The sequence below is a fragment of the Symphodus melops genome, assembly GCF_947650265.1.
Source record: "Symphodus melops genome assembly, chromosome: 14".
Lineage (NCBI taxonomy): Eukaryota > Metazoa > Chordata > Actinopteri > Labriformes > Labridae > Symphodus > Symphodus melops.
Genome location: NC_136704.1, coordinates 4122122 through 4136592, shown reverse-complemented (window position 1 = coordinate 4136592; position 14471 = coordinate 4122122). Strand labels below are relative to the sequence as shown.

The 14471-nt window shown below is 42.6% G+C and overlaps 1 protein-coding gene across 1 annotated transcript in view; it reads left to right on the top strand.

Moving 5' to 3' along the window:
- The window catches only part of odad2 (outer dynein arm docking complex subunit 2), a 36952-nt gene extending 34614 nt beyond the window's left edge, over nt 1-2338 (top strand). Inside the window, exon 21 of the mRNA XM_079361588.1 lies at nt 939-2338. Coding sequence (XP_079217714.1) covers nt 939-1055 — 117 coding nt within the window. The 3' untranslated portion in view covers nt 1056-2338. The remainder of the gene's footprint in view (nt 1-938) is intronic.
- The last annotated feature ends 12133 nt before the right edge of the window (nt 2339-14471 follow it).

Below are 14471 nucleotides of genomic sequence, written 5' to 3'. Positions count from 1 at the left end.
GGCTTAAAAAGAGCCTCCGACGTCTCAGCAGTGGCTGTTTTTATCAAAGCCTCACTGTGTTTAGCAGCAGGGAGGCCTTAAGTGCTTAGTTGAGGGATGTAATGTTGCCGTTGGTTCATTATGGATGTAAACAAGATGATCCAAAATAATTGCGAGTGTGGCTTAGGAAACCTCTGTGGCACACCATTGTGATTTCACCAAGGAGCACACATTGAAGACATTTAGATCCATCCATTACACCCGAGTGTTTGTGCTTACATTTACATTGACTTTGATTCAGCCACGCAGACGCCCACACACATAATGTAGTGATTTTGCTGCAGATAAAATAGGAAAAAAAAGGGCTCGCCCCTACAAAGCACATGCCACTCAGCGGTATGCCATATATCCACTGTTTCTTTCTGCTTATTTCTGCACAATACACAGCTCTTTGAAGTTACAAAAAAACTTTTTTTAACGTTCACTTTTATGCCACCAAAATATAAACTTCCAAAGCCAGGGATATCTGGAGAGCGCAAAACCTTGTTCTGCAACGAGATCTAACGAGATCCATTACACAAGCCACTAATAGTCGGATATAATCTGACCTCTGGAACAGCGGAAAGGCTGTCAAGTTGTGTGGTTCATGCTCAGGTTTTAAATGTCGAGCCTGCCCTGCAAGACTTTCATCTGATCAAAACCTACAGGAGCATGTGTGCTCGCAGCTGTAACCCCTTTGCTGAGGCATGGTTTGGAAGGGTGAAGTGGTACACACACACACACACACACACACACACGTAAGGGACCACATGCCCTTGCTGCCTGAGACTGTCGCAGCACAGCCACTTTACATGTACATGTGTATGAGCATTAAGCTGCTTGTTCGGTTACGTTTTTGTTGAAGTGTATTAACACACTCAGTCAACAGTGATGTTTTATGTTCCTCTGTTCTCCCACAGCCGCTCATCTACATCATGGGCTCTGACGACGAGACGCTCCAGGAAGCTGCTGCTGGCTGCGTGCTCAACATCCGACTGCTGGCCCAGGCGAACAGAGAGGCAAACTTATATTATTGACCGAGGACAATCACAGCATGATTGTCACATGGCTCCACGCCGGTGGGAAGCACAAATACTGTTATAATGTTTCACTACTGTGCTCAGGGTTTACACATGAATGTCCAGAATCTGGTCAATCGTGATCATTTCATTGTCAGTTGATTCGTAAAGAACCCAACCTCTCCTCATGTTTACCTTTCATGTCGTTAGGCGGAAAAATCCAGAGAGAAGCTGAAAAAAAAAAAACCATCTTATTCAGCTTCTGTGATTTCAGCTGATGTGTCTTTCAGGCCCCCCCCCCCCCCCCCCCCCCGGCAAAGCGCCAATTCACAACAAGTGTCATGTCGAGACGCTTTACAAAAGATCATATAGGATGATATGCAGGAAGGATTTCTCGTCCACACCTCCTCGCCGCGACCCCTCATGGTTTTTTTTTTGAAGGCAGAACGCTGCAGGGCTGCCAGGGGAGCGATGCTCTGCTGGACTGTGAGAACAGAGTACCTTCGTCAAGGCTTAAAGCCGCCTCGTTATATTCTCAGTTTCATATCGGGGAACTGTCACGTGATTTGACGAACAAGCCGTTTAGCGCCCTCTTCAGACTTAACCTGGGATTACTATACGTTTACCTCACGATGTGAAACTTCCCCCACGTTTAGTTTGGACTTCCATCATTGTGACACTCTGTGTGCATCTTAAAATAGGAATCAGCACAACAGGTCAACTTCAAAAGATAACTTTGGAGAAAGTCATGACGGATCGTTGGCCATTTTATAGTTCAATCAAAGTATTTTGTTATCATTAGCTTCTCTGAGACAAGGCTTAGCATTAGCGGTCCACTACCATCCCAAGGCTACTGTTGGTAGGTTTACGTGATACAGTAGAAAAGAGGATCATTTATCTTATATTAGCTAACTAACGGTGGTCAAGAAAAAAAGAAAGACATTTTTTGTTTGGCGCCTGATCAAAAAATCTCAAGATATTTCACAACGATGTAACAACAACTGATATGTGATTCACTGTCAAACTGTATCAAACTGGTTTATTGATTATGTTAGCTAGCTTACAGCAGCTAGAAAGTTATCAGAGATGTTGTTTTGACTTGTGTCTCTGATATTCCTGATTAAATAAGAACTAAATGTTTGGATGATTGCTAACATGAAGCTCAGCAGCTCAGCATTATAACAGCAAGCCTCTCGCCCTGAGCATTATTTACCATGTGAGGCGTGAAGAGATTTCTGTTTGCCTATTATAACCTGAGAAATAAATTGTTGTATTGGAATTAATTAAAGTGTAGTTATCGACTGTCCTGTTTCTGCTCCACAGATTTATCCTGACCTGCTCGTTTACGTCACTTACCTCGTCAGGAGCTCAAACAATGGGAGGCCTTTCCCTCGCTCTCTCTCGCAGAGATGAAGTCAAAAAAAGCTTCTTCTTCATGTTTGATCTTTTACCAAATACTGCAGTTCAGCGTGATATCCTTCTGAAGAAACATTCCTAAAATAATCCTCCCGTCCACGATCCAAACAAGGCACACATCTGTGTGGTTGCTCCACCTCGTTATACACGCTGTCGGTGCACGTTGGCTCTTATGTGTAATAATATTTGTGACTCAGCCAAGTATGAAAAGACGCAGCCTGCAATGAGACAGTGTTCTGGTCATGAAATATCATAATTCAAACACATTATTCAGAGGTGAACTACATCTCCCATAACACTTGGTAATACATGGACGTGTGCCCCGTTGCTTCAAAGTTTAACTCTGTTACTCCTCTATGAGAGACGTTAACGTCGATGTCAGTTCAGCAGTTTATTCTGTCAATAATTAACTGAAGTTAAAATTGACTTTAACAGGAGTTAAAGGAGCTGCAGTGGTGAGCACTAAGTCCTCACAGCGACGAGGTCAGGAGCCTCTCTGTGTGGAGCTGGCATGTTGAAATCAAAGTTAAATATTTCTATTATCATTTTATCAAATGAACTCCCAAAATCCCAAGATTATAATTAAAAAGAAACAAAAGCTGATAATTAAAGGGATACTTCACCCCTTTACATGATGCTTGAAAGTTTTCTTCATGTGATGCAAAAAGCGTCATATTGCATCACATGAAGAAAACTTCCAGGCAAAGAAAAACATACTTTTCTCGTCTCAGGGCAAAATGAGGGTTGGATTTACGACCATTCAACACTACTACCATGTTTCTAATGATACACAGCTTCATGCAAATGGGTGAAGTATCCCTTTAAGGACTACTGGATTAACAGACGTGTGCCCAGCTCTGGAAATACAACTGTCCAACATCTTCAACATATAACTCCAGATATGTCGCGGTTTTAATGAGAAGAAGGGATAATCATTTTAAAGAGAAGCTCATGATCGTTGTCAGTAAAAACTAAGAAGTCCATATTTCGGGGTAATTTCTGAACTTAACGGGCATTAAGTCGGCCACACTTTTAAACAACATAATGAGGGATGTTTGGCTAATCCGTCATTAGAGCAACATGTTCTGCCTCTTCCACATGTTGTCGTTGCTTTTTCATGAGTGAATATTTGACTGTAAGGCTTTTTACTCCTTGTTGTTTCTGTACTGTTAGTTTTAAGGCGCTGCAGTGGGAATAATGTGAGGACAGCTGATCCGTTTGTCTTCTTGTTTATTATAAACAGACCATGTCAGGCTCGGCAGCATTTTGCACGTCAGCTTCGGTTGGCCTCGAGCACTGCTGCCCTCACACAGCCTGTCAGCCTTCTCTGTCTCTCTGATCCCTCGGTCCTGGTCCCAGTTAGCGGCGATGCTCAGCCTTCAACCACAGAGGCTGCTGCTAAAACCTCATGGGACTTTTGTCTTTAATAACAGCAACGCGCTAAATTAGAGAATTAGCAAAACATTGAAAATATGTGGTTGAAAATCTTCATCACTCTTTGAAGTTTAAACACTAGCAGCTGTTTGCAGGGTTCACCGGGAGAGCACGGATGGAGAAGAGTATTTGAGAAGCCTTACTACGATGAAGATCCTCCAAAAACACAAAGCTAGGAGCTGAAAGAAGCCACTGTCTCCAAACCAGTCAGAGCAAATATATTCTCCATGATTAATGGCTGTTTAATTCGACTCCGCCAGTTTAATGGCCTCTGCAGCATGCCTGGTGTCAGAACTGATCCCTTACTAATAGTCAAAGAATTTCAACAAAGAGGGACACGTTTTGTATTCTTTTTGTGGGTCAGCTTAGACTTCCTTTCTTTGTTTTGTTTAAATATAAAGTTCACCAACAGATTTTCGGGGTCATCACTATTTTTCGTTGCAGCTTGTAAACACAACGTTTAAACTCAAGCCCCTCCTCCTCTGTTCATCGCCCACAGAAGTGCACACTCACTGCAGGACATCATGTTTGCATGTTGTTTACTTTCCAACGGAAAGCGGACCAACTCCAGGTCAGCGTGTAAGAGCCAACACACGATCCGACCTCGTGAACGGGCTCAATCTGCTCCACATTTCACCTCACTATGATTACATCTTTTCATTTTTTGCCACTATGTCCACGTCCTTCATATTTGCCAGTTTTAACCTCATGCAATGGTTGACTTGTATCCACTTCTAAAACCATCTGTGCGCTGTCATTGGCTGATGGAGACACACCAGCTCCCCGCCCACAAACATCCGGAGTCTGCCAAAACAAAAGGAGACATTAAAGTCCAGTCAGAGGACAGGGTGTCTGCAGACAGTCACCACCAAGCATGTTTGTCGGCTGTTAAACGATGATTGAGCAACATTACTTTTCTTTGTAAAAGCTCCTGACTCTGTCTTTGGTACAAATGCGTGCAGAGCAGGACAGCAAAATCTCTCCTGTGATGTTAAAATGTACACAGAGCAACATCTCTCCTGCGAACAACTTAGCACATTGTATCTCATTTAAAATATACAAAACATGTTTTATGGTCGTCAAGTAGAATTACATGTTGGATCTATTTCTTGACCCCAAAAACAAATTCTTATCCAGCATGTATTTTTGAGCGCCAGGCAGCAGTTTACGAGGAATTTATTCCTGAACATAACTTCGCCTAAAGCCACAATTTGTCTTGATTACTTTTCTCTTTGAATATGGATTAAACAAACCGAGATACAACATGCTAATTAGCCATGCTGGTCGGTGTACTTTTTCCCTGTTTTAACGCAGCAATTCTCTCTTCCTCGTCTGCCAAACCTTCGGCTAAGCTAAGCTAACCACATCCTGACTCCAGCTCTGTGCTTTACACACAAACATGAGATTTGTATTTATTGCTCCTCGTCACTCTTGGAAAGAAAACAAATATTCCCCCCCCAAAAAAATGTTCAACCATTTCTTTCACAAATTACGTCGAAGAATGTGCAATTCCACTTCCATAAGTTTTGGTCAATCAAGGCTACTACTAGCTTCCCGCAGTAACCTGATTTTGCATACCTAATCCAAACAACAAACCCAAGTTGCTGTAATTTAGCTCAAGGATTAGAGGAAAGTGTAGTTAACACACTGATTTGTGCTGATTTCTTGGCCATGATTTTCTTTGCATACATATAATTGGCTTCCAACAGGGTTCAAGAAGTTTAGCAATAAAAAGAGAACAACGGATTCTTTCTCTCCTGCTTATTGGCTCCTATCATGTCTGAGCCGAACCTGATGAGCCTTAATTTGCATTATTTAAACACTTGTTGGATAGAAACAATGCTTTCCTTTCTGAACCTGATGTTAGACTTTGCAGAGCGCAGAGGAAGTACTTTGTTTTTTTCAGCAGCCTGGCTCTCAGGCCCATCGGTCATAAAGCGATGGTTGAATGTATTAGCCGAGCCACAAACCCTCTGAGAAAAGAAACTGCCACTTTCTTTGGTCCAACGCAGGGACATTATTCACGGGAAATTAGAGGTTACATGCCTCCACGCCTCGGCAGAGGCAGCAATTACGTCCTGCTCTGGACGTTTGGCCACCATTCAAGATCTGATGCTTTTCATCGCTTCACGGAAGGGATGGAAATAGCGGAGGGATAACGCTGATGTTGTCGCTCCTGTTTGTTGGGACACGGGGCCTCTGGCATCTGCCACACCCCTGTATCTCTTCTGCTCTGTCTCACCAGCGTCCCGACCTTCACCCTGCACAGACTCCAGCCGAGGTTTCCCTCAGGTCACGGTGATGGATGCAACCACACTCGATTACTGTATTACACATGGCTCAAGACTTATGTGTGGAAATATCCGCTCTACAGTCAAGAAATTTGTCTGTCCGCCTTCTGGGTGGACAGAGTAATAAATTTATGTATTGCTTGTTTTTATAGTAAGGCAGTCTTTCAGCTGTGTCTTGTGATACCAGCTCAATTGTTTTAGGAGTGAACTACTCTTTTGAAGTTTGCTAAAAGTTCCCACATATCCTCAGGCGCTCTGTCGCAATATTTTTATTAAAGAAATTAAGCGTAGTAAAATTTCTCTCCAAATATCAGAAGTGGCTTTCCTTCCCCTTAAGAGTCGGAGGACCAGAATTAATATAAAATCACTCGCACAGCAGCAGCGGGTAGCAGCATGGTTTGCTTGTGATGTTGCCATTAAAAACATGCTCGTACACAACGCCCTCTCAGAGCGTCGTCCAAACAGAGAGCGGCGCTCGCTGGTCGTCGAGTACAGCGGGTGAACACAGCTTCTCTTCTCAATCTGTAAATTGGTTTTTATATCATTGCAGCATGCTCACACCAGCTCTGTTGGAGCGAGCCTCGCGTGTCACTCTCACCCACTGTTTGCTCAGCGGCCTCCCTCTCTGCACCCGTTTCCTTCCTTCACTCACTCACAACATCGCCCAATTTCATACTCGCCAGAAATGCAGCCCGGTGTTCCCTGTGCATTTATACCCAGTCTTTTCAGGACTTCTTAAAAAAAGGGGCTTTCACGAGACTAACGAATCCTGACACTCGCACTCATAACACATGAATCACTACACAGTTTGACATAAAATAAATAAAAATGTGTGAACAAATCCCCGGTCCTGTGGGTCAGATTTCAAGGTTGCAGTATAAAGGTGTCATGCCTCGTAGTTTTTCTGTCATTGGTCATAACAGCTGTGTTTCATGCTTGTGTACGTGGAGTAAAGGACGCCATATAACATCACATCTCACCTGGCAAGGCAGTACACTGTTTGAAAGCAGTGAGGGGATGAGTTAGCTCATTTAAGCCATAACATTATGATTCAGGGAAGTCTAGCGTACCTTAATAAATCCATCATCACAAAGAAAATAAACATCTGTTTGAAGTTGCAGCTTTGGGTCCTCCAGACCTGATCTTGAGGTTGAGGTAAAGTTAACTTCAAATGATGTTTAAAGTAACGGTCATGTTAGCTTCTATCAAGAGAAAAACAAACACCGAGTGCATAAAGCATGCAACACTTCACCAATGCATTGGTTTGATTTGCAGATTTCCTGTTAATTAATAGCAATTACAGCTGCTGGAATGAGGGGGCTGGGGATGTATTGGGAACTGAGGTTTATGGATCCAAGATGAATAACTTACAAGTGTAAAAGTGCTGAGCACAACAGCTACAGGTTCACTACTGCTGCGAGCAGTCACCACTTTTCCAGCCTTTTTTTCCGAGATCTCCTGATGATGTTTGATGTGATGCTTCAGGTTTGATAAGAGTTCTTCTTTTTTAATCAACACACTGACATTTTTCTTGTATGAACACCGGGCAGAGCAGATTGGAGGAGGCAGCGCTCATGGCTTCTGTCAGATTAGTCATCCTGACTCATCCTGAACTGTTGGTGCTCTTGCAATCGAAGCACCTCTAATGAAACAGCCTTTACTCAGCGGACCTGATGCCTGTTTGTCTGCAGTGTAAGGTGCAGGAAGGGGCCGGGCCGGAGTTCAGGATATGCCTGTCAACCACATTAACAGATCAGAGCTTTTTTTTCCTGTACCTGACCTTGAAATTGAGGAAATTGTGAAATTGTAGACACCATTCCTCTGATTTGATGAAACTTGGAAGGTATGAGTCTTGCTTCGATAAAATTGCTCTGATTAGCCTCAAAGGCATCTTTTAAAAAGAACAACATGTTAGCAGTTATTTTCGTAGGCTGTAACTTTCTCACCCGTCGTGATGTGACATGAGGATGTTTCGTTTTGTGTTCACAGACATTTAAGTGTAACCTAAGGCCTTTTGGACCTTGCATTTACACCAAACTGGGGAAGAGGGGGTGGCCAACAGGCAGTTATATTCATTTGCACACGCAGGATAAAGTCAGGAAAAGATGCAAAAAAAAAAGGTTTCTTCACACAGACAGTGATGAGTTGGCACACTCTCCCAGCTGCACAGCTGCGCGCCAGAAGTCCAGCCAGGTTTCCCCTCTCTCTGGATCAGGAACCAACCTGAGCGCTCTGCATGGCACGCCACCAAAAATGATATTATCCCAGAGTTTTCATCACAGTCTTTTCGTCAAGCGATCACGACTCTGAACCTGAGGGGAAGACATGCAACAAAGGGGAATAGCACCAAATCAACAAATCATCAGCAGGGCATTATAGAACATCCTATTTAAATCTGTAACTGATTGCTCTCCTTGAGTCATGAGCACAGAGTTGAAAACTGTAAAAGACGCTGCTGGATTAAGTTTCTTCTCAGAAATAAAATAATATTTGTTAAATGGACAACTGGGCAAACGGCACATTTTTTCCAGCTTTGGTGTGGTGAATCCCTTTTATGTGGTAGTTATTCTCCTCTGTTTGACCAGCGGACTCCAATGTTCTTGGGACTTTTTGATGCTCCTGCTTTAATTCTGACTTTTATAAATGTCCTCTCCCTCTGCGCCTTGCATAAATAACCCCCTGTTCCAGTCTAGCTCACTGCTGTCTGTCAGTTTGCCCAAGCACTCCCAAATACTTCAGAACTCTTCAGCAGTCGGCAGACAAAGAAAAAAAAGAGCTGGAGACTCAACAAGCAGAGATAGTGCATCCAGAGTTATAGAGGTGATGACACTCATATAACTGAAACCTTTCACGCTGGCATTATTAATGACACAAACCTCGTGCTTTGTTATGTTAGCAGGAGAGCTTCTGGCAGGGTTTGGCTTCAGAAGAAGCACACTTTGTCGGACTTTACTCTACTTGGATCGTGATGTAAGAAAATGAGAGGGTCCGCTTCACAGTGAAAGCATGTTCTCTGACAGATGTATCCGTCACCTACTTGTACATCCGATACCATGCTGGCATCTCCTCCCTCCCTGTTTGGTTGCAGTTTGTGTATTCTTGGAAAGTCATTTTTAGAGAGACAACAGAAGGGTTTAAAGAGTATCGGCTCTTCCAAGGTGCAATTACAGTACTCCGAGTCCCCACTGTAATTTTCAAGGAGGAATCCTACTGACTTCTAATGGCGCCTGGTTTGGACTCTTGATTGCTTTCTGGACATGGATGGACAGCAAACGGTACGCCTCACTGATTAGTGTCCCAAATGTTTAAATCCCCCTGAAAACAGTAATTGGGTCATTTTGAACAACCTGCAAATTTTCTCCTCAGTCACATTTTCCAGCGAAGCTGGCAAACTATCGAACAAATATGTCTGTGGCTTTACAAGTAGTGCGAGTGGTACCGAGTGTAATTCCAAGGTGGTTTAACGTGTAGAAATTAAGTCCAAGTCTGGAGTGAAAACAGCATCTTTAATGAGGGGCAGATTACGGGGGCCGGGCCTGGGGTTTTAAAAAATAATTTGGATTGTAATGGCGTAAGGTGTTGACATTGAGCTTACAGCGATTTTTTAGTAATGGCCACCTTTCATAGCCAGATCCTTTAATACACATTGAATGATGAAGTACCCCAAGGCGAAAAACAGAGTGTTTCCTGTTCCATCCATGACGTATGATGTGTCTGCTTTTCAGTTTTGCATTCGCAGCTTCGAAAAGGAAAACACAAGTCCTTTATTGACTTGTGGACAATCCTCAGGTTAGACTTTCTGCTGCATCTTTATTTTGTTTTATTTTATTACGATGTTATGTTTGCTAAAACTCAAAAACATCATTCTGCCTCAGTAAGTGGCTGTGTTTTCTAAATGGGTCAGACTTTTATTGGTAGTTACTGGAAAAAAAAAAAAACAACTGTTATGAGTTCAAGAAAAATAAAACTTTCACAACAGACTGAAGCCACACGCAAAAGAACATTAGCTCTGATACAAAACAATACGAGACAGTAACATGTACATAAAACATTGACAAAGAAATGGATGCGACGACAGAGCTTCTTGTTCCCTAAATTACACTGACGTTCAACATATAAACTCAGCTGTGCTGGAGAGAGGAGGCAGGGTGACGTTAAACTGAGGTTTCCTTCTCGCCATTGAAAACAAAGTTCCAGATGTTGGGATGCAGCGCAAAAAGGATTGTTCATCAGTGTATGATAAAGTGCAAAGTGAGCCATTGTTGAAGGTTAATCCTGAACTTTTGACTGTTACAGAGAAAGTTCAGGGACTGATCAAATCAAAGCAGCAGAGGCAAAGGTATTCTTACTCTGTGTCAAAGCTGAATCAGTTTGAAGTGAGGAATTTTTTAATGATTGAAAAAAATGTACGTTGTTAGCAAACGTGTTTTTTTATTGAATCAGGAGCGCCTAGTTTAATGCTTCTTATATATAATTTTGAAAACACTTTTCAGGGCCATGATTCTCCCGTAGTCAGACTGCTCCTGATTAATGTCCAGCTTCTTTTGCCTTTGTTTTCCTTTAGATATATGTAGATTATGATAGTCTCATATCTGCCCCTGTTGCACTTTCACTCTCAAGGAAATACTCACGGGTCTAAACTTGATCCTGGTGGAAACATTCCCCCGTGAGGTGGCTGTACTAGATTTGTCTTTTAGCTGTTCAACGACGTGATTTACACTTCTGGAAAGAATAACAATGAACAAAGAGTTTTGTTTTGAACACGTGGCCTGCAAGCTCAAGGTGAGATAATGCTGCTGACATCACCATGACATCATCACGGCTATGTTTTTTTTTTTTTTTTTTAGATTTAACAGACATCCTCCAGAGCCACAGAGGTACGTTAATTACCCCTCTGTGCTTTTTACAAACAGAACTGTCAGTACTTTTTGGGACGTGTCATTTTAAACTGGGATTTGTAAAATGTGCGGTGAGTCTCTTTAACCAAAAAATGTGGTGAAATTTCCTTTTGGGTTTGAGGTAACATAACGCAGGGTTTCCTTCACGGGTATTAGAGTATCAGGTGTCAGTTATGGGTAGTTTTTTAATCATTATAAGAATGGATTTCTGAACTACTTTATCATTTAAGCCCACGACTTGTTAAAACCTGCACAATGTCTCATCTGTCTGCAACTTCAGACTTTAAATACTGCTCTATTGGTTTTGGTGCCAGGCTTCAAAAACCATTATTTGTCAAACGCTAGTGACTAGTAAAGCAAGAAGGATTAGAGGGCAGAGAAAGCAGATGCCAGTGTAATTCATGAGCTCCAGCCTGACTTGAAACAGAGCCGTGCACTGAGCTCTCCAGCAGGGTCCCTGCCACCAACCCCCACGAAGTCCAACACCATGATTAATGTCGTGCTCCTACCTGCTGAATCGTTCTGTACGCCCACACTGGACAACAGGCAGGAGGAGTCCGACACAGTGAGCCAAAACAGAAGCTTCGGAGGAGGTCGGTCGAGTTAAAAGAGATGCTCAAGAGAAGACTCAGTAATTTCCCATCCCTACAAAAACAGAGGCCGCTCTGCCCCTTGGGGTTTAGACAACAGTGACAAGGTCATGGGAGGTAACAGAGGTTCACTCCGGGCCAGAAGGGAAACTTACACATTGTGTATGAGCAAAGAAAATAAACCCTCCCCAGCCTTAATTAAAGTGATTATATGACTGGGCCTTTCATGGGATGTTTGCACAAGCTGTTAGTGAAAGTTAACTTCCCCCGTTAAATGAAAATAAGCACAAATAAACAATAATTACACGGATCCCGAGCCCTTCATACGGCTGCTGCTGCTTAGTCACGTCCTTCGAATCACTACCTTGGATAAACCCCAAGGGAACACACAGCTGAGGACCTCAGAAGCTATGACTCATGAGGCCATAATGTGACAGGTTTTATAATGGAAGTCAATGAGAGGGTATCAAGAGTAATCAGCAGTGGCATGGCTATATACAGTAAGAATCTCTAACCGGAACAGACTTGGATTTTTTGGTTTAGATTTGATTGAAAGATGATCCGTGCTGCAGCAGCTGTTATCTAAAATAGATACCAACTTGAGCTCCAAGGCAGCTTCAGGATGAATGCGGTCAGACTAAAGAAGTACACACAAACCTGTTTTATATCCGAGGTGTGAGCTTGCAGGAACATGATACGAGCTTTACAAGCATCCAAAACAAGGTTTACTGCACTGTTAAGTGTGTCTGCAGCAGAAAGTAGGTAATGGGTTTAACTTGGTGCTCAGTGTGGCTATAAAAATGTCTCTTTCAACAAGCAAAGTTATGTCAGTGTGTCTACATCCTGATTGGTGCCAACATAGCTTCACTATTTGGGGGATTTTCTTTCGTACTCTAACTGGGCTGGATCTGTTGTGGCATGACAACTGAAGTGATTTATCAACAAATGCACATTTTGCTTTTTTGTTAATGTTAATTTTGGATCTTTTTAATGTACAGATAAGGCAGTGCATAAACGCTTCTAGGGTCTGTCGGGGGCCCTTGGCAAACTTTCATTGGGGGCCCCTCCAACCAGCGTCCATTATTAATTTCTCAGCTAATTGCACGCGACACTGAGCAGGACATTGAGAGTAAGTGCTGTCACATGGGGCCCACATTAAGGAGGTTTCCTCCTGTCAATGGAAAATGTACATTTTGAGTCAATGCTGTGGTTTAAAGCTTGTCGGCTGTTGGGGGGCCCCCTACTGGCCTGGAGCCCAAAGCAGTTGCCTGCCTTGCCTGTTGACAAGCAGCGCCTCTGCATGTGGATTGAGTCAGAAGTGTTGTGGAGCGAGAGAGTGTGGAATGACGAGTGGGAAAGGAGCCACAGGTCGGGCCACCAGCCCGCTGGACCACAGCCTCTGCACATAGGGCGCACGCAGTAACCACTAATCCACCGTCACACCACCAATGCATTTACTACATTATGATCCACCATCACACCACCAATGCATTTACTGCATTATGACTAATGTCACTAAGATTCAACATAAATATCAGCGAGGGTTCTGGTTTCCCTTTTACGCACATTTGTAGTTTAAGGAGTATTGACCAATCATGTATCAGCAAAAAACAAATGATGGCGAGCAGGAGCAGGTGGAACATTATCCACTGTAATGACATGCCGGCTCCCGTTTGCAGTAATCTGACGATGACTTTAAATTTTCAACTTGAACTAACAATCTCTTTGAAGCTGCACCGTGACAGCCAATCAGCGTCTAGATTTCCTGACTTTAGATTAAAATAGATAGATTTACAAATCTGCATCATGATGCAGGTTTGTAAATGTCCAACCTAAGGACCTGTTCGTAAATCAAGGGAGACTCAGTTTCTTGATTTTGGCTCATCCTGCTGAAGTGAGCCGATGTGAAGCCTCAGTGTGACTCTTTATTTACAATAAAAGCGAGACTCACCAGAAACAGATGAATGGCTGCACACCAGAAGATGTAATGAACAAAGAAAAGACAGTGTTTATTTAGCAGACACATCTCGAGTGGTGAATCACTTTCCATCCACACACGGTTGCTTCTTAGGTTCCTAATTGGATTGTAAACCAAAAGGTGCAACGACTAGAGGACTGAAAGTGATTCTGTTGGCTCCACGAGGACATGTTGGACTTCTTTCCCAGAGACATAAATTATTAGGGTTTGGAGATCCAGGGCTTAATTTGAATTGTGGCTGACAGGTTATCACAAACCAGGAGAATCAGTTAGCGTCTGAATCTGTAAAGAAGTGGCAGAATTCACCTTCTACAATATTATATTATAACGCTCTGTATCGCATTTTTAACGACCATTTGCCTTTTTATGGGGTTTCGTGTGACGATGTTGAATCTTCCTGGAATCAACTTAAAATATTTAGAGCAAAGAAAAAAGTCGAAGGTAACGATCTGAGTTTGAAGTTTTAACACTTTGGATTTTATACTGATCAAACAAACAAAATGAAGAGACTTTAGGTAACAGTGGGAGGTTCATGTCTTAAGGAGGGCATGGTTAGCAGTTTAACCCCTTTTCACCTTTGTGCCACGTTAGACTGACTGGTTTCTTGCAACAGCTTCAGTTTCTGTCTTAGTTTGGACTTTCAGAGCTTTTATGTTATAAAGTGAACTTGCTTACTTCTGGAGAGTAGAAGCCTAAATCTAACCTGATTGTTGTGCACTTTGTTTTGTTGTTACTGTCATTAACAAAATAATCTTTCAGCTTGTTTTGTGTGGTACTGATGTTCACATTAATGTTGAACTTTTGTAAACATTTGAACAGTTTTGCTG